This window comes from Rhyacophila brunnea, unplaced genomic scaffold (assembly GCF_057557595.1).
Source record: "Rhyacophila brunnea isolate RB1 unplaced genomic scaffold, BYU_Rbru_1.0 scaffold_4, whole genome shotgun sequence".
Lineage (NCBI taxonomy): Eukaryota > Metazoa > Arthropoda > Insecta > Trichoptera > Rhyacophilidae > Rhyacophila > Rhyacophila brunnea.
The window spans coordinates 31,363,765-31,384,299 of NW_028233068.1; the positions used below are offsets into that span (position 1 = coordinate 31,363,765).

The following is a 20,535-nucleotide window of genomic DNA, read 5'->3' on the forward strand; positions in this document are numbered from 1 at the left end:
GCTGAAGATTAAAAAACACACAATATTATGAACATTCGAGTTTTTTTAAATGAAAACAATCGAATTAGGTCATTCCATGACTTGATGACGTAGATTGAAATAATCAAATTGTTATCAGAGACTGATATACTTACCTACCTAGTTAATCGTTTTTAAAAAAAATTTAAATTTTACTTTACTTTTAAACTTTTTTTATTGGTAGGTATCTCAAGGAAATTAATGTTAGGTTAGGCAGTTTTAATTAATTTCTCGTGGCCAAAAAAATAATGTGGACTGGCAATGTCTGTTTATTCGTTTGGGCGCCAAATGGGCGCCAATAAAAACGTCGATGTCGATTAAAAAGTGGAATAATAGGAATGATCGTAGGTACTAGGTACTTACATATTTTTTGTCCTGGAGCTTTTTTTTTAAATAATTAAATACCTAATTTACCAATAAGGAATATGAATTATGCCAAAATTCCGACAATTCCATTTTGTTCGTGTTTATTAATTCTGAATTCTTCCCTGCATTAGGAGTAGGGCCATTGCCATTACACATGTGCAAACGCAAAGTCAGAGTAGTTTGACAGGTAACTATCGATTTTTGGATTTTTACATTCGACGACATTGGTTATGTTGTGTTATGAATATTTTATAAAATAGAATGGGTAAACGGAATTTGTGAAATTAATAATACATCTTTTATTTTTTGTTACCTATTATATTATTTACCTATGTAGACATTTTGTGGAAAACTTTACTTTTTAGATAGGGTTAACTGTTATTATTTTATAAACAGAAGACAATATGTAGAGGACTTTGTAAACATAATGATTAATGTTTATCTTTAACACATTTCTATGGTAATTAACTGCTTTATTGTAGAGTGAAGAGAAATCTAATGAATTATTCTAGCTGAATTTTTATTTTAGGTGGTTCAACGAATATGTATAATAGGATGTTAGGAATATTTCTTTTGGTGATTTTTTCACCCATGTCTTTTGCCGAAGATGTTATTGAAACAGAAATGTTTTCCATCGCTATCACCCCCAAAATGTTTAACTGGACATATCAAGGTAAGTAGATTATATTATTGTCAATTAAATCCGTTTAATTTTTGTACGCAACTCGCCAACTTTATAAATTTATATTAAATTTAGCTTCCAGTCATTTTAATAATCATTGTAAATTTTGCTATAAATATAAGCAGAATAAGTGACAGTCAAATTACAGCGTCTATATATAATATAATTTTATTTCACGTCACCCACTGTACCTACGTGTTGTGGTACCTAACTCTTAATTATTTTTTTGGGCACATTTAGTATGAGTTTTTATTAGTACAACCCTGCTTTAACATATCTCTTTTTAAACATAGAATACAACCTTTTTTGAAAACAAAACCATGTACAGACCTACAAACGTATCTAAAGAATGGATGGGGGAGCCACAGTCGAAAACTACCCAATCAAGACTCGCAACTGGACAGAACCTGACATTCGAATGGCGTCCATATGATAGTCCGTAGTTCCATTTTTGATCGTTCTTTAGATAAGTTTATAGGACTGTAGGTCCCTATTACTTATTGTCTTTATTTTTTTATAATATTATTTATGGTTGATAAGTAATCAACAGCAAAGAAGTATATAATAAACCAATGGCATACAGATACAATATAATTATCATAATATTATTATGATCCGCAAATCATTACAAAAAAATAAGTCAATATGTAATTTATGCTGGTCCACAACAAGTTGGCCAAATAATTTGGACAGGAAATACTCACTCAGCAGCCATACCTAAATATAAATGAATAATTTCAAAGAACTTCAAAAAATCATATTTAAAATAGAGCACCGCATGATCTTCCACTTCATGATCATGATACCATAATATGATTATGGCAACTTTACTGATAATAAATCTTATTATTGGTACTACAATATAACGTATTCAGTCCATAGTTATACCTTCCTCGCCATTGTCATCTTCAATATATAGTTCTGAAGACCCTTCTCGATATCTTTCTTTTAAAATTGTTCAGCTTGCCATAATATTTTTTGATAAGGTTCAGTAGTCCAATCGTCCACATAGTCCAGTGTGTAAGGCGCTGGTCTTTCATACGGAGGCTCCAGGACTCATTCCTGAAGAGGTCTCTGTTTCTCTACACTACTGTCATTGGGCTTCATGGCCTATTGTAGTTAAAAAGAATATAGATTATGTTGAAGAATAATAATATATACTTATCTACTATTTGTTATAATATAATATTCACTTTTTTGTAAGTAAATAATTAAATCTTGATGGGCGGGCCGGGCCGATATAGTATGATATTTTGTGATGTAACTTGGTAGCTTTATTATATTTTGAAAATTATTACCTTCATAAATATAGTTCTTTCACTAACTTCTTGACTGATGTCGTTTTGAGGACTGTGTGATCGCAGAAATATGAATTCATTAGATTTCTCAAACGCCATTACCATTGAGTGGTGGGCTTGAAGGACCTACACCGTCAGGCGTATTTTTTATCTTTGCTTGATTCATCTGGACTCTATTTTCTTTATAAAATTTTGCATAGCGCAGTTATGGGTTATCTCAGATCCAACCGAAATGGTGTTATGCTGTTACATACTTGGAATAGATCTGTTGGTATAGGGGGCCGTGTTATATCTAATTTTAGTGCATATCGTCACTGTTCTGGCAGAAGACACTAATTCGAAAAAATGACATATTGAGTTAGTTATACCAAAATGTTCCTTATTTCAAACTTTACCGTCTGGAAACCTTCATAATAAATAAACAGTCTTTATTTTATAGTCATCCTTTTTACGATTACTTAATAAACTCACATGATAGACCATTTCAAACATTTTAACAACTTCAAAGTCAAATTACTCAAAGCTAGTATTCTCCAGTTAGTGTGTTCTGCCAGAACAGAGACGATATTATAATGATCTTCATTAGGTACTCTTGAAATTGTCTAAGTATTTTGTCCTCCACTTTATTATACTTATTGTTTCGAATTTCGATAAACATAAATACACATGTATTTATATATTTTTTTTTTTTTTTTTACCATGTCCGATCCTAATAGGATCATATGGGCCTCCACAGAGTAGAGGTTTGTATTAACAGATTTTGTTTTTTATGAGAAATGGATGTCAGCCACTTGCTCAACCTATTAGGTCCATACCCTGACTCACACACAAACTGAAAAACAATATGTGTACTTGCCAGACCCAGGATTCGAACCTGAGACCCACAGCGTGATAGTCCAACACTTATGCCGCGTTATTATATTATTGCAAAGGTGCTAAATAACTTAATGTGCTTGTTTTAATGTTACCATATATTTCCAGAGTCTGACAACCAATATACATTTCATCCATCTATTTTGAACAAACCCGATTTGCCGCAATGGTTACATTATATTTTTAGTGTCAGACACCATTCAGGATTTATATATGGCACCCCGCCTTATAATCAAAAAGATATATTGGTGAGTGTTTAATTAAATAATATGTAAAATATATTTTCATTATAATTTGGAAATCTTTTACAATTATTGCGATGGTCTTCACATTCACACCGATAGAAAAAATCACTAATAATTAGAACAGCGCTTCCTAACCCGTTAAGATCCGACATAAATAGTGCACACTAAACTTTGTCAACCATACATATTTGTTTTCATTGAACTAAGAATACAAATTGCAGATGGTGCTGGTTACTTGTTTAAATTCAATTAAACCCAACCTGAACCAAACCATCACAGTGAAGGTAGGCTATGGATATCCGACAATAATAGTGTACACTTTGTCAGTCATAATTAATTGTTTTCGAATATACCTAATATGAAAACACCTCAGATACCTACCGGAAAAAATGTTTTTTTTTTTTTTTAAATACAACACCTGACAGGACTTGAACCTGTAACAACTGGGTTCGCCAGTGTGAATTATTCATTTAATAAAAGAAATGGTTTATTAATTGTTTTCATTGAATTAAGAGTATAAATTGCATGACGTGGTGTTCATTAGTTTTTTAAAATCCATGTTATTCTTCCTAAACCAAACCATAATAGATAAAGAAATATTATTATATTTATAAAATATCTTAAAGTATGTATGTTTTAATGGCATAACTATTATAACTATTAGATATTTTATTGATAAACTAATATGTTTTGACTTATCTATTATGGCATGGTTTCATTGAATTTTAAAAACGAACCAACACTATCTGCAATTTGTAGTCTTAGTTCGATGAAAACAAATACCTATGACTGACAAAGTTTAATGTGCACTATTTATGTCGGATCTTAACACCCTACCTCCACCCTTCGCCATTGCGTCACAGTACACTGAACAAATTTAAAAACTATAGTAGCACACTGAAGAATACACATATTCCTACCTAATTTTTTCCAAACTCTTAATTTAACATATTTTTCAATAAAATATCACATGGAAAAAGATAACCAGATGCATTCTTTGTAATAGAGGATTTGCGTAATACCATTATATTATAATTACATACCTATATTATATAAACAAAATAGGACCCTATGAAAATGACATAGTATTGGCAGGCATGTAGGTACCATAACAATTTTATTAATAGTGTTATGGTGGATACTAATCTGGTTTATATTAGTAGTAAAGAAAAAAGAAGATTTAAAATGAGCAGATTATTTTTATTGGACTGACATTAAACATAATTGCAAAATTAAATGATAAATGTTCAATTCTTTCAATTAGGTACTTCCGTTTCTTTAAGAAAACAGAATGTGTAGGTCGATGCTCGAAAGAGCTATTCCTACTTCCTAGTCATGAAATCTTAAAACTAATGGTTTGCCTCTTGTCAACGTTGATGAAAATTAATGCTTAAATTTAATTTGTATGTTGCACTAAATATGAATTGTATAATGACAGTATTCTGTGGCATACTGGTTGGGAAGATCTGCAAGAATAGAATAACAATAGTGTTTATGAAAACATTTAAAGATGTCGCCATTTTATTTTGTTAAGTTGGTAGAACTTTGGAATACAATAATTATAACATGCTTATGGTTCTGATTTCATTGATAGTGATTTAGCAATTCTTTAATAACTAATACTTCTATTAAGCAAAAGAAATCTATTAAGGTTTTACATTAGTCACAAAGTGATCCGATGATGCAAACATACGGGCGGGCTGTAAAACCACATAATATCATGTGATTTCTTAATCTTGATTATTCATCGACTATGAAGATTCATATTATGGTTATCTGTTACTATTTTTGTCCCTGGATAAATATTTATTGGATTGACTTATTTTCGATGGATGAATAGAGTTTTTAAGTCATAATTTAGTTATTTTGTGTTTAAAATGACTATCCGATACGTGTAATTTCCTGCCGCGCAATCAACGTCCATCCCACTTGGTGAGGTGTCGCATGTCTGATGAATTTGACACACGATTAAAAATATAATGGAAAACAAAATAGCTTATTAATATTTTTACGATATAGTAGATATAAAAAACCAGAGGAGAACCGCTTTCATTTCTTCGATATTTTGGTCTAAACTATTGGTGTTTTCTTGGAGTTATAACTTAAGTTATAACTATAACTTGGAGAATAACCTCTGAAAATTGGATAAATAAATAATAACACACATACAAAAAATACTTAATGTTCACATAAGAATCATAAAATATTTGATTTATTCACATGATGTTTGTTATAAATTTATAACAAATTATAAAGGAGAGGGGTATTGTATGAAATTTGATACTTACATTATTTTATCCATTTTCAGATTCAAGTGATAGCGTTAAATCGAGAAGATTATGAGACGAGAAGTTTAATTATCCCACTTCGTGTATTGAAGAAAGAAAACATTGCTACATATGAAGTTCAATTGAAGATTGATAATATTGATGTTGAAGATTTACTCGATGAACACAGGCCAGTAATAAATTATTATTTATGAGAAGATTATTTAAATTAAAATGTTTCTACTGTATTTATTGAGAATAACGGTGGATGATCTTGTAATCTATAATTATATGAAAGATATTGACGTAAGAAATTCTTTTACGAAGATGAGATGATTACCATATGAAAATGAGGTTAATACATCACAAATAATGAAATCTGATGCAAGTCACTTTGCATTGTAGGTTCATTTATACCAAACTTTACACTGAGTTTTTAATTGACACGGGCTTTGGCCTTCAGGCGCGTGTGCCTGCTTCAGGAGATTTAGGCCGTCCACAATGCATCAGCGAGATTCTTCCTTCGGCATGCATTCGGTTTACGAACACACTTGTGAGCACGGTGTAAATTCTGCCGCAGTTCATGCTCGGCTCACATAATATTCGTAAGTCTGTATCAGGCAAATAACATGTAAGTAAATATCTTCAGCATCAGCAGTTGGATATTATTTGCAAATTTAATCATACAGATACAGATCTTAACATTATAACAAATGGAGGCCATAAAATGGAAATATTGTCATACAGAATTTTATTCGCTTACGAACCTCAGCTGCCCTGAAGTATCCGGTATCTTAGCGGCCGACCTAACACTGTAAGCAATCGTGGTATTCACACGGGAGATCCTTTTATGACACGGCGTTTATTTTTTATTCATGTCACAGTATATTATGTCTACTGTTTTTAACAATGTCAACAATGACAATGTTAAAATTTGCATGAATTGTGAGACAAGAATGTGTTAAAATATTCTGATGTTGGGAGGATTGAAAGGTTTCAATAGGTTCTCTCTTTATTAGTCCATATTCTTTGGAAATTTATATTTACATATTTATGAATTAGATACATTTCACTTTCTTAGAATTGAACGCTTGAAAGACGTTTTCCGCAAAAAGCTGTGGCGTGATAGTGCTACCTCTCTGTATTCAACCTTTATGGCTTCAGCAGTTGAACTTGGCGCTAGATTACCTCTGAGACCAAATGAGGGTGAAGGGTGAGTGACTTGACCTTAATACAACGCAACAAATCTATCTACATAAGTAATTGACAAGTTTAACACTGGTTAATAATATGAATATGAGCAAATGCTCACATTTAATAAAACAAATCAAATGCTTTGTAGCAGAGGACATTTATTTTAGGTTTTTAAGAATTTAAGTAAGTACATTATGTTTTTGCTAACTTCTCGCGATTTTCTGCATCAATAGATGAGATAAATAATTAATGTTTAGATATTTTCGCAGTTGTATTTCACTAATCAAGTACAACAATCACAGAGAAGCTCAGGCTTTGAGAAAATCACAAAAATGCATTCTGAATTGAACCCGGTTGAACCCGGAGCCCTCCGGATGAGAAGCCAGCGCCTTATACATTGGGCTAGGAAGCCTGCCTGATTTATCTGTGTCTCCTTATCGCTGCATTATAGTAACTTAATTTTGTCTATTAAAAATAATATTGATAGGTATTTTAAATATTATGTAACATTCACAGGGTAGTTTTGAAATTGGGAAGTTATAAACCGCATTCCCAGGAACTGTTACAATTGCAAGAGGAAGTGAGGCCTCTGTCGAAGCTTTCCTGGTGTCCAAGGGACTTCAAACGAACTACAGTGGAGAGACTATTCCGAGATGCCGGCTTCAACTTAGATTGGTGCACCTTCAGATTGGTTTGAAAATTCTATATTATATTAAGAGAACCTTTAACCCTTTCTAAGCGTTACGAATCCCGACTTAGTACAACAGTGCGCGTTGTTATTTCAAGCATCAATAAATCGTAATAAATGTCAGTCAAACATACACAAATAGAGTAGTAAAAAATCGGAGTCAAGTTCAAAAATGATTATGACAGAACCTAATATTTTATGTGACTCTAAAAATAAACATTCGTCGCCTAAAACTGATAAGAAATCACGAACAAGATTTCTTCATTGAAAAAATGCCGGCTTACTCGAGCGGCGCCATGACACTTACGAAATGGTGCTGGACTAATGCGTCGATGACAGATTAACAAGTGTAAGAACAGTTCAGTATTATAGTCTACGGCTACGATTTCGACAAATATGTCATACACATAATGAATAATAATATGGTTTATGACTTTTATGAGCATTTTTGTTGAGTGTGTTAAAAAAATATCAGTCATAAATAGCTCATTTTTATAGCATCCAGGACATCTCAAACTGTGTAACTTTTATTTGAACTCCCATACACATTGCAGCACTGCAGGTCGAGTATAAATAAATCATCCTTGAGAACTACTGGCTATTTGAGAGTAATGTACTTACCACCAGTGCCTGGTTTGTACCTACCATTGACCCCGAACTGAATGGAATCGAATGACACATAGTTTATAACAAAACGGTTTATTTTTCGAATACCTATTAGGCTATTACAATTCGTAAAATATTAAATTTCAAACACTTTTTGCACTTCTAAATGCTTTATAGTCACCACAATTTTATTTTCAAGTTCATTTGTTTTTTTTTTATTATATTACTTCAATAACCTGTGGGTCTATTCTATACTTATCGAACACTAAAGTGATAAATAGTATCAAACTTAGGGTAGGTTTGTATCAAAATATTAGCACTTATTGTAACAATTACACGAAGTTGGTTTTTATTGTTGCAATAAGTGCGATATTTCAACAGCAGCAAGATAGGTGCTGTTAAAATATAGCACTTATTGCAACAATAAAAACCAACTTCGTGTAATTGTTACAATAAGTGCTAACATTTTGATACAAACCTACCCTAAGTATGATAATATTTATTACTTTATCACTTTAGCGGTCGATAAGTATAGAATAGACCCACTGGTACTAGAATAGGTAATCTCTTATTTTATTATAATGACATGATAGTAAGTAACTCGAGTTATTTTCGACTATAAATATAAGAAGAATTCTCCATAAAAAAAAATAGAAGTCATGAATCAAACCCTTTTGAATAGTGTTACGAAAAAAATAATTCTCAAGTGTCTGTCTCACACCAGCAGACGATGATTTGCCGCGCAGTGTATAAAAATTCAGTAGCGCGGGACCTGGTGTAGCGTAATACGACAATTTCCGCATTTATGCGGGAACGGGCATCTGATTGTTCGTGTCTTTTCTTTATAAATGGCTGATAACTAGGGTAAATAAATAATTTTTGTCTGTTTCACCTAATTCTATAACCAGAAAATAGTATTTAAAAATGTTAATCAATGATAAACAAAGAGACATATTGAATCGCGGACTCCTAGGTATATTTAAATGACACCTTGTTCAAATTATTTTCCGAAACTATTTACTCGCGGATAATATAATAGCAGATAGGCGAATGAATGCAATCTCCAAAAGCATTCCTTTTGTAAAAATATTTTGTAAATTCACTTTGATCAATGTAAATTTCGAATATTCTATTTAACAGTTTACGCACCAAATAGTTTTTCAATCATTAAAAAACAATATAACTTATTATATCGCAAACTCGTATCGTTACAAACACGTCAGTCAAATGTCTTCGACGCACATGCACTAAGAAGCGATAAGACACTATATACGCGGCAAATTTGAATTGGCCCGATGACTGATATTTTTTTATTCAAGACACGCTCCCGAAAAATATTTATTTAAATTAGATAGAACAAAAGTTTAGGCTATCCATTGACAGATGTCAAGAGAAGGATGATTTCTGAATAAATTAAATCAATGTTCGAATTATTCGCGCCTGGCCGAAAGGAGTACTAGGCAAACGAAAATCGAAATGACTTTAGTCAGCTGACGCGCGGATGACTCGCGCGTATAGGCTGACTAAAGTCAGTTGCCGCGTTAGAAAGGTTAATATTTACACTGGTAGTTGGGGGTCTTAGAGTCAGATGTAAAGTCATACTTTAGCGGTTAATTTCGGCCTCAACACTTAAACCTAGGCAGCCAAAATCAGTAATTTCGTGACAGCGCCGCAACAGTTCATAGCAGATTAGAGCAATTAAGTGACAACTGTCAAAATATTCGAATATTTATCATACACAGAAAAAGAGTATTTAGGTTATTCGTTTACAACAAAGCAAAATTGTATCGAGTATTGACTATCAATGCATTCTTTCTATTTTTGATGTTGGTTGTCGATGGATAATATTAATTGTAAATGAAATAATAATGACCGTGTCATAGTGTAAATTACCACTCTCCAAATTCAAGGGTCATTCTCTCTGCAGTGTATTTTTATTGAATTAATCCATTGATAATGCAACCATTAATGTGTATTACTTACTGATCAGTGACGAAGTGTGTCGAAAGCAAAAATACCTAGAAGTGCACATTACGGTATATGTCACATGGCAAATTTTGCAGCCTGTTACCCTCATAATAATACTAACTATAGCTGCAAGCAGTCTCCAAATCGATTTTACGTTATTATTAAAATTAATACCCTTATTACTTATCATGAAAATAGAATTACAAAATGTATCAATGATAGAAAACATAATGCATTGACTGTAATATAACTTTTCCTCACTTTTCCCTGTCTTTAGTAAAACATTTTTCTTATGTTGGTTTTTAGTTGGAAACTGATAACCCTGCAATTAAAACAAATGTCAACAAAAAGAATACATTACGTGAAAATAATGAATTAAGAAATAAACTTATTCACAAAGAAGGCTTAAAAACGGCCGATGCTAATATATTGTTGAGTAATTTTCAAAGATGGCTACCGCCCACGAAGAACCAAGTCCCTCAGCGCAGCTACGTCAACGAATTTACCTTTACGATCATAATTCCAATGCTGTTCATGATCATCTTGGTTTCCTTGCTGAGTCTCATTCTCTGCTTTCATCATGAAGGAATGTGAGTATTTCAATCCTCAAAGAAAATTTAGTGCATAAATTTGTCTTATTTGATAAATTAAATTCTACACAAAATGAAAAAAAATAAAAAAAAGAAAACCTTTTTCTATGATTGTACAATATTTTTATTACAATAAATATATGTCATAAATTAAGCATTTACCTATTATTTTGTTGAATCTCTGTAAAATGATCAAGGTACAGTAGAACTGGAATGTGATGATTGGTTTTAAAGATTTGTGTGTGCAATTAGGGCAATTTATTGCACTTTTGTAATACATAAATTTCTCTCAGAAATATTTGTCTATTATAAATAATATATAGTTTTGCATTTATAATTTTTACGTATTTAATTTGAAGGTTTTTACTTACAGTATACATATTTCATTCTGATTATTTTTATGTCCTCGGTTCGTTATCATTTATCATTTAACGATACATATTGTGGAAGGAACCTATCTAGGGTCATAATTCTGGCGCATAAACAGAACCAATCTAATGATAATCAACGATAAAACCTTATTATACCCCGTTTACACGTGCATGGATTTTACGTATTATCGCGGCCATAACAAGAAAATGTACGTGTAAACATGTATTATCCTGCAGTTGCAAGATTGCATGCATGAATCAAAAAAGTTCGGAAGCTTCTGAATTTTCATGTGACAGTTGGGTTTTTTCAATTTGCACCTGTGCAGTAGAATGATAGTGGCGCACTTGCCAGCAAAAAAACGAACTACACCGCGGAGAGACTCATTTTGAGGTTAACCGATTTTTACGACCTGTCAAATAGTACCAGAAAATAACAACATCGCATCTCGCTTACTCTTGAAGAATAAGATTGGAGAGACAGTCAGCACTTTTATGTGTAAACTGTTATTGTCTTGATAGTTTAAAATACACACTATTGCTGCCAGTAAATTCATGCATGTGTACTATTATATTATATTGTCATTAACACAATATCATTGTTTATTTATCAAATTATCTGTAAATATCATGGTGGACCTGTAATGTGGACAATAATTATTGTCTGTAGAATTAATGTATAAATTGTTTTCAGGGACGATGTGGAATACCAAGTGTTCATTGAAAATATATTTCACATTTGCACTGAATATATAGAAGCCAGAAGGTAGCATTAAGTTGACACAAAACTACTGGGTTTTTTTTTTTTAAATAACAAGGTTTTGATTTTTTAAATTAATATGAAATATATACGTCGAAACAGAGTTTTCCGGCTTGAGAATATCTTTGTTTTATAATTGAATGTCTTTTAACATGTCTTTATCTAACAAAGAATTAAAATTCATATGAAGCTTATAAAAATCTGTCCCGAGTTTGTTGACTTTTATTAAAATAGTGTTCAAGAAAGAGTGTTTCTAATGGATTAACTTAAATAATGAAGATTGAGTACAATCACACGGCATACTCGCCTTGCACTACTTTCCATGTAATCAGCGGAGTTATGAGCACATTCTGTTTACACAGTTACAGTAGTGCAACTACTACTGTAAGACAAAAGCAACGAAATCTAATCTAACCCTAATTAACCAACAATTAATGAGTTTTGTCTGCACTGTTTTATTTTCAATTTTAAATAATATACCTACCTGTTGCTTCTAAAGATAGTGTCAACATTAACACTGGTTATGATAGTGAGTACTTTCAATTAACGATGAAAAAAATTTTCTTCTATGGAGTTGGAACCTTTATTATATGAAAGTGAAGCCGATAGTCATAATACTAAGGCTCACTAGCTACAAATCATGTCACATTGTAGGTTTATTCTTTGGAAAGTTTCACAATTGATTTAAGATTTATTTGCCAGGTCCGCACTGAAATTATTATAATATAAATTCACTATATAATTTGCATTTTATTCATAAACAATCGCTGTCAACACAGAAATATGAATTTTCTATATTTACTTATCAATTCAACCATTCTATGACAGTCTGGAATCAAATTGTTGAGTAGACTCCCTCCCCCTCTATTACGTTAGTTCAATTTTTTTAACATCAATATACATATTGTTAGTAAACTATTTCATTTATTCAACTGAATAATTCACAAGATTTTGAGAATGTTACATTCCAAATATTGAACATACATAACTATGAACCTCGACGGGATTTGAACCCGTATAACCATTGGTGTCGCGCCAACCTGTGCATCAACCAATTATGCTACGAGACTCTTATCTAATAACGATAATTTAAACTAGTACCATATACATGAAATGCCTATCAAATTGCGTTATTATTAACTATCGGTTTTTGTGTATTAAATCAAGGAATATTAATTACCTTAATTACTAACCAACATCCAGCTTTCGCCAATATTTTAGGTACAACGTCTATGTGAACTTGCTAACAATAATAAACTATTTCTTTTATTCAAATGAATAATTCACAAGATTTTGAGAATGTAACATTCCAAATATTGAACATACATAACTTGAAAACACTTCACCGATAGTTAATAATAACGCAATTTGATAGGCATTTCATGTATAACCTACTAGCTTAAATTATCGTTATTAGATAAGTCTCGTAGCATAATTGGTTAATGCACAGATTGGCGCAACACCAATGTTTATATGGATTTACATCCCGTCGAGGTTCGTATTTTTTTCAAATTTGATTTTTTCTAGTGGGTTTGTATCTGAAGTGTTTTCAAGTTATGTATGTTCAATACATATTGTTACTTTCAATTAAGTATTATAATTAATACAATTAAGTGGCGATGGTTACCTGTTGGACGAAGGTAAACATTTATAACAAATGAAAAGAATAACAATACACATGTGATTAATATAACACCAATCTGGCAATTTGTTCTGATATTCGGCTCAACTACAAAATTCCAGAATACATTGAATATGTTCAGTTAATTAATTATTGAAATATGATTTTTTTTATAGAAACAAAAGTTTTCGTATTTCACCAAAGTGCGGTGATAATTATTACCTATGTTCGTATCTGTATGAGCATTGGTGTAGTGTGGCCGGAGCGTACCGGGTTGGTGATGCGGGACTGAACAGAGGACTTCACAAACATTTATCATAAATATTAATTTTGAATCACGTGAATATAGACAATTTTAGCATTGTTATCTTTAACTTGAGAAACAATCAAGAATTGTACTAAAACAGGTATATTCAGTCACAGTAAATTGGGCATAAAATATGAGACTAAACATGCAAATATTGTGTTGGAAAAGTGGATCGGGGGCGGGAAAATTAGAATTACAAAAAGCCAGTGACCCGTCACTATTTTATTAGCACTTCACCTCTGTATATGGACTCCCAACTATTACTCCGAACTCTTTGGTTTCAATAAAATAATTTTGTTTTCAGAAGTTCTCGCAATATATCAAATACAGACAGCAAAGTGGAACTGTCTCAATATCACAGCGATGCATCCGGGGTGACAGTTGCTAATACGAGCAACAGCGCCAATAATCTTCAAAATTTCCTCGGCGACAATATTAGCAACAAAAGTGCCCTGCCTTCGAGGTACAATAAGATAATATATTTCTCCTATCACTAACATATTTCACAAATAGTATTAAATACTCATTATTTTATCATCAACGTCAACACACAATATCTCGATCTGAATTTATTGCCATCCATGTCAATGAAAGAGATAACTAATCCTGCATACCTTACTAGGTATACTGTATCCACAATGGGTCAATTGATTCAATTAACCACTGGTAAAGCAATGATTAAATTATTTAAAGCTTATATTAACTATTAAGTTATAATTATTCAATTTATATTGTGCCGTTTGATTATTATGCATTATATGACAATTACAAAATATTTTAAAAAATATCGGAAAATCAAAATTTAAAAAATGTGAAAGATAAGTCAGATAAGAAAAGAAATGTGAAGAAAATACATAAAAAATTTTCTTTTACTTCAACTATATTTCCATTTGAACTCACAATCATCGCATTACCGATATTTTTATGTAAATTAACATTAAGGTAAACGTACCAGTAGTTGACCACTTAAGAAAAAAATTCAACAAAAATAACGATTAACGTTTAGCATTACACCGAATGTTGGCAAAGCAAGTCTACTCATAATGGATCAAATGTCTTAATTAATATGACAAGACAAAAATTAAGAAAGGGTCTGTTACAAAAAAATTGTGTTCAATTTTTCAAGACCATGTTTTTGTTCCAGTAGTTGACCATCCAAAAAATTGAAAGTTCCAGTAGTTGACCACTATATGTTTCAATAGTTGACCATGTCTAATCAGGGGTTCCAGTAGTTGACCACTATATTTTTCAGTAGTTGACCATGTCTAATCAGAAGGCTTTATGGCAAATCTGTCATCAGAGTTGCCTCAGGGCTTCCTGTCAGACCACTCTAGCCCATAGCTACTTGAATCAACTTGGTAGCAATGGGCGGTTCAGTAACAAGTTACATAGAAGAGGATTTTGTTTAACAGCCAATCATCAGCTTTGTTCGGGTAACAAAAGGTGCAAAATTAGTTACTTCAACCTAAAAATACAAAAATATATTTATTTTAGCAACTAAGTACATACATACTACATAGTAACGCATAGGCTCAGTACTTACCAAAATAAAACTTGAACATAAAAATCCTTAGATATTCCAAATAAAGTCCAATTCCGGAACTAAATAAACATTACGAGTTTTGCTTACTTGTGTCGGGTCATTTATGTGGGATACTACCGCCTTCCATTCATAGCTAAGTACATCGGGTCGCTCTGGCCATTTCCATAGTCTCCCGCACTTTTGCATCGATGAAATAGTAGCTTTTACTTTAGAAAAATGGACGATTTTCCCCGGGAATTATTATAATATAATGTTCATTAATGACTTTCATAACGGGCAGCCATCGAGTTTTAGGCTTAAAGCTTTCATCACTAGACTTATGCCATTCATCTCCGCTGAGTCTGAAATGTCAACACTTGGGTTAGAAGACTCAGAAGAAAAACGCATTTTCTTCTTGACTGCTTTCTCTAAATACCGCTTCTCTCTAAATACCACTTGGGTTCCTCTGATGTAACCATTGAAGGCACACTTTACGATTCTCCTGGTACTGTTACAGCTTAAGGGCTCCATGGACAAAGTCCACATTTTCGGAAATTTCTTGAGGAATTCTTTTGTACTTGTAGAGGACTGTCGTTGGTGTGACAGCCCCACCGACACTCCCTGTTACTATGACGGTTATGCATTCTTTATCGACGGCATTTACCTGCTGGTACACTGTCTCGATTCCTTTTTTGGCTAAGACCCTGCTCCCCTAGGGGAGGCAGGTTATATGAAAGTATGGTGAGGTAGGCTGATAAACAATTTGCGACAAAACTAACATTAACATTATTAATTATATGGGTACGTTATAATGACCAAAGTAAATCCTCCGTGATGCCCTGCATTTTTTTTATCGCGTCGCTATTTCTCGTAAGTTGTCGGCTATTGTTGGCCTGCTTCATTCAGTTGCTATATATTCAGGGCTATAATTCAAGCAATTTTTGTTTTCCGAAGAAAAAATACACAAACCCGTTGCTGAAAAAATAAAAGTTGACGTCTAGGTCATCTACTGGACAGAACCACCCTAGACACTTCTAATTAATAAATAATCATCGTTCCATACTTATGAATGTAAAAATTGTTCAAAACTAAGTGAAATAATTTTATTTAATTTATCTAGTAGTTTACCACCCTGGTCAACTACTGAAAAAGTATTAAAAAAAGTTTGATTAGTTGACCCCTCCACAAACTTACTTCCTTGTAAATATAACTTAAAAATTACAAATGATATCGATACTTCAATATTATGACTGCCCGTAATGCATTAACTTGATATTATGAAGTCAAAAACATTAAATTGCCAAACGCATCAGTGAAACGCCAAATAATTTTCAACTGTAGGCGCGACGAAATTTTGGACTCGCTGCCATTCAGTGAGAGAATGTCGAGACAGAAACACGTCACTTTGCTGCGTGATGGGGACGGGTCAATTAATTCTAAAATCGTGTAAAGATGACTAAAAACGTTACCCATTTACTTTAAAAAGAAAACATGTCAATGAATATATTATTATTGTTACTAATAGAACAATAAACAGAACATAAAATGGACGTATGTTGGATGTATATGACAAATAATATTTCGTTTGACAGGCGTCGTTTGCACCCGCAATCCGCGCATCGCCTAGCAACGATCTTTTTAGACCGTGCCTCAACTAATGCATGGCCTTAACAATTTACTTAAGAAATTAAAAATAAAATGCTTACGGCGTGATGTGTTGTTTTCAAATAGCTGCTATGACATATGGTGATGTGTTAGTTCCTCAATCCGACCACAGATGTCTTCACTTGTCTCAACTTTACAATTTAGAGCAATCCCGTGTCTACGTTTCTTATTTTGGGCATTTTATTGAAAAAAGGTCAACTACTGGTACATTTACCTTACACTGTTTGTTTCTACTTTTAAATTGGCTAACACTTCATTAAAAAAAATTTTTGAAGGACTAAGTTAAATATTTCTAATCGAATTCTAGTACTGATTGATGCATATTTATTAATAAATTTTTTTTCTAGTCCAAGCAGTCTAACCAAACCGAGGTCCAACCCAAACTTGATCGTGGAATACAATAGACCGCAGCCTCCTCCCTACCTAGGCTCCAACACCAACTCACTCGTTCTGCGACATCGGCCAACTGCCAACGATGATCTGGCAGCCAAGAGGAACCAGGCGCGTACCCTAGAAGAGTCTCTTCAAATGCTGAATGAGGCCAACATAGTTAACAGGAATTATCACGTGGACAATGTCATCTTCCCCAACAGGGTGCTGATGAACGCTGACTTGCTTATGTCAGACAGCCCAGAAGGGAACGCCATCGATGAGGATTACGTTCCCATAAAACCCGAAGTGGATATGTCGCTCCGCAGGAATAACGGAATCATCAATGGAAATTTGAATAACGGTAGTATCATGAAGAATGTTGATGATTTTTGACATCAGGATGAAAATGGAAAGTGTGGGGATTGGGACGATCCAATCGAGCCGCCTGTTAAGACATGGTTTTGTTAATAGCGTTCAATAAATAAGAGGTTTTCGTGTAGATCAAGTCTTCATGTTTAAAACGTTATCTGCTCTGTAGTACAGAAACGTATGTGAAATTATAAAATTAGCACATCATGTTCACAATCGGACTGAAACCAATACATGGTATATGTACTATTAATAAAAAATGAAGTTTCTCGAGGATTTCATTCTTTGTATGTAATTTTGTAATAATTCAATAACTCAAGTTGAATTGTTTAGAAACACTGCTATATAGAGCAACTGAAATTGAGTAGTATGCATCTAATAAATTCAGATAATTTATTAACCTAGTCAGATTATCTAGTCATTGGTAGTTGATTTATTATATTAATTAAATGGTCAGTTATCCTTATCAGTGTCAACTTTTAATTCTTGGTGGAGACTGATTTATTAAAATAAAATTATATATAACATACTTTAATAATGATCAGGAAAAGTCTCTTCTGCTAAATACATTGTCAAACGAACTTTATCAGTTGATAGTGTTCCATCTAAGCCTAGCAAACAAATCCGGTCTCGAACTTTATTACAGTAAAACCTCGTTAAAAGAACACGGATAATTCTTAATTCGCCGTAAATCAAAATATTCGGGAAAAAAAAGTCCCTTGAACATTATTTTCTATAAACCATACCTACCTTTAATTTGAATTTCGTAATACGATTTCAGAGTCCTGGCATTTGAAAATATTCAATAAATCGTAATAAATATTTCATGAGCCAGTTATTGAAAATTGTGACATACCTACTTTATTTAAAAGATCATAATTTGCTTATTTTATGACAGTAATAAAAATAGTCCTGACACTTTATGACCCATAAAAAATCAAAAAATTTTAGCATTTTTTCCCACGTGCATTTTGTAATTCGAATTTATTTTCGGTCCCGTGGAATTTGTATTAACGAGGTTTTACTGTATATTATTTGGATTAAGTACCTACTTAATTATTTATTATACCAACTTTTCAATTGGACACGCATTTTTCATTGTATCATCACAAGATATTCGCATTTATAGAGGATAGACGCCTTATGAACAAATGTGCCTCCAACCGAAACAGTGAACGGTATTTTTCAGTATTAAGTACATATTGTAATTTGTTGTATTATTTTTAAATAGTTAATTTTGTATGTTTCTAAAGCACACTATAACTTACTATTTTATTTTACACATTCATGTATTCAAAAAATGAATCATAGTTTTCATGATTGGATTAATTATATTGGAATATGATTTTCTGATGAGGAGAAAGGGCAAGGTATTGTATGTAAAATATAATATATGATGAAAACTTGTTCTATTCATGCGCCATTCACTAACAAGATAATTTTTGTCAACTACGTTAAATTCATGCTAGTCAAATAAACATTTTGCATAGTATGTATATGTAATTGAATAATTCTAGTCAATGTATAAAATTAAAAAATACAATAAAATATTAAATGGCAAAACGGTGTATTTTATTTATTAATTTTTAACGCATCATTCAATTTGATAGTTAAGAACTGTAGAATAGATTGAGCTGTCAAACATATTTTGCACTCAACTGTATTGCGATACAATACAGTTTCACTCAAAAAGTTAAAAATTATGAAAACTGTGATAGTATTATCTACTTACGTGTATCCTGGAAAACATATTTTGTAATGGAGTGGAAAAAAATGAAAGACTTAAGCGTCTATACTGGTAAGATGTATACACTTTCAGCTGTGAGCAAATTGACAAAATCATTTTAAAAAAATGGTAAAATGATGGGATCTGAATATATTAAATTATAGTATACAGGTATTCCTCGAATTATGACATTTCGCAATTACGGTTGCGGCCGTATTTTTTTTTTACCGTTGCATCACAATCCTCAGTCATGAGGTACCTAAGTAACCGATTAAATGTTTCAACATGCGAGTGTTGATTTTAGATTTTTACATCTGTTTATTCTCCATCTATAAATCTATAGATTATCTAGGTTTTTTTGGTTTGCTACATATGTTAAATTTGTCAATATCAACTAGGTATTTATTTACTTATTAATAAAACGAATGAATTAAAAATTTGTTGCTTCTATATACTTTTTCATATTATACTTATAACCAGTGGCGGCTCGTGGATAAGATATTTGGGGGTGCTGCGGTTGATTAAAAATAAATGTTTATTTTACTATTAACATCAAAATTAAATATAAACAATTATATTAATAATTAAAATAAAGAACTCTGCATAAATTTCTTGCAGAAATAAATTTTAACAATGTTAATAAATCATAGCTATATTTATTTCTTTCTTCGCTGTGGCGCAAGTGCTCACGTGCAACGCAGAAATACTGAAATCGGACTGTCTGACCGGCAGTACCAATTAGGCTTCCAGCTGCGAGCACCGCTCCCCGCGCCCCTCCTTCGCCTACTCGAGAATATTCTATTGAAATCGGTACTGTGCAAAATCAAGTACCTACCGCGGTGTATGATAATATTATTGGACATTGGATGTATCGGTGTGCGGGCGAGCTTATTACACGCTTGAATAATATTGATATTTTCATATAATATACACAAATTTATGTATATCATAATATTACATTTTTCTCAATTTTCTTGGGGGTGCTGCAGTTCCGCAGAGCATATGGATGAGCCGCCACTGCTTATAACTA

General features: G+C 32.3%; 1 protein-coding gene across 5 annotated transcripts; it reads left to right on the forward strand.

The window, feature by feature from the left end:
* The first annotated feature begins 373 nt into the window (after positions 1-373).
* Positions 374-19,338, forward strand: Scgalpha (sarcoglycan alpha). Of its 5 annotated transcripts, XM_085953557.1 has the most exons (10): positions 578-649; positions 914-1,057; positions 3,346-3,485; positions 5,791-5,939; positions 6,831-6,962; positions 7,460-7,634; positions 10,512-10,795; positions 11,858-11,929; positions 14,156-14,314; positions 17,386-19,338. In XM_085953557.1, the coding sequence occupies exons 1-10, from the start codon at positions 646-648 to the stop codon at positions 17,801-17,803; spliced, it is 1,677 nt and encodes a 558-aa protein (XP_085809683.1). In that variant the 5' UTR covers positions 578-645; the 3' UTR covers positions 17,804-19,338. The 5 variants fall into 5 exon arrangements, with proteins under 5 accessions (XP_085809687.1, XP_085809688.1, XP_085809685.1 ...); XM_085953561.1 differs by lacking the exons at positions 578-649; positions 11,858-11,929 and adding an exon at positions 374-571; XM_085953562.1 differs by lacking the exons at positions 578-649; positions 11,858-11,929 and adding an exon at positions 374-571 and having other exon boundaries at positions 14,159-14,314.
* The last annotated feature ends 1,197 nt before the right edge of the window (positions 19,339-20,535 follow it).

What these genes read in the sequence shown, in the direction of transcription:
- Scgalpha (XM_085953557.1), top strand. An exon ending in ATTGGTGCACCTTCAGATTG is followed by an intron (nt 7,635 to 10,511) that starts GTTTGAAAATTC and finishes GTTGGTTTTTAG; the next exon opens with TTGGAAACTGATAACCCTGC. An exon ending in AAAAGTGCCCTGCCTTCGAG is followed by an intron (nt 14,315 to 17,385) that starts GTACAATAAGAT and finishes TTTTTTTTCTAG; the next exon opens with TCCAAGCAGTCTAACCAAAC.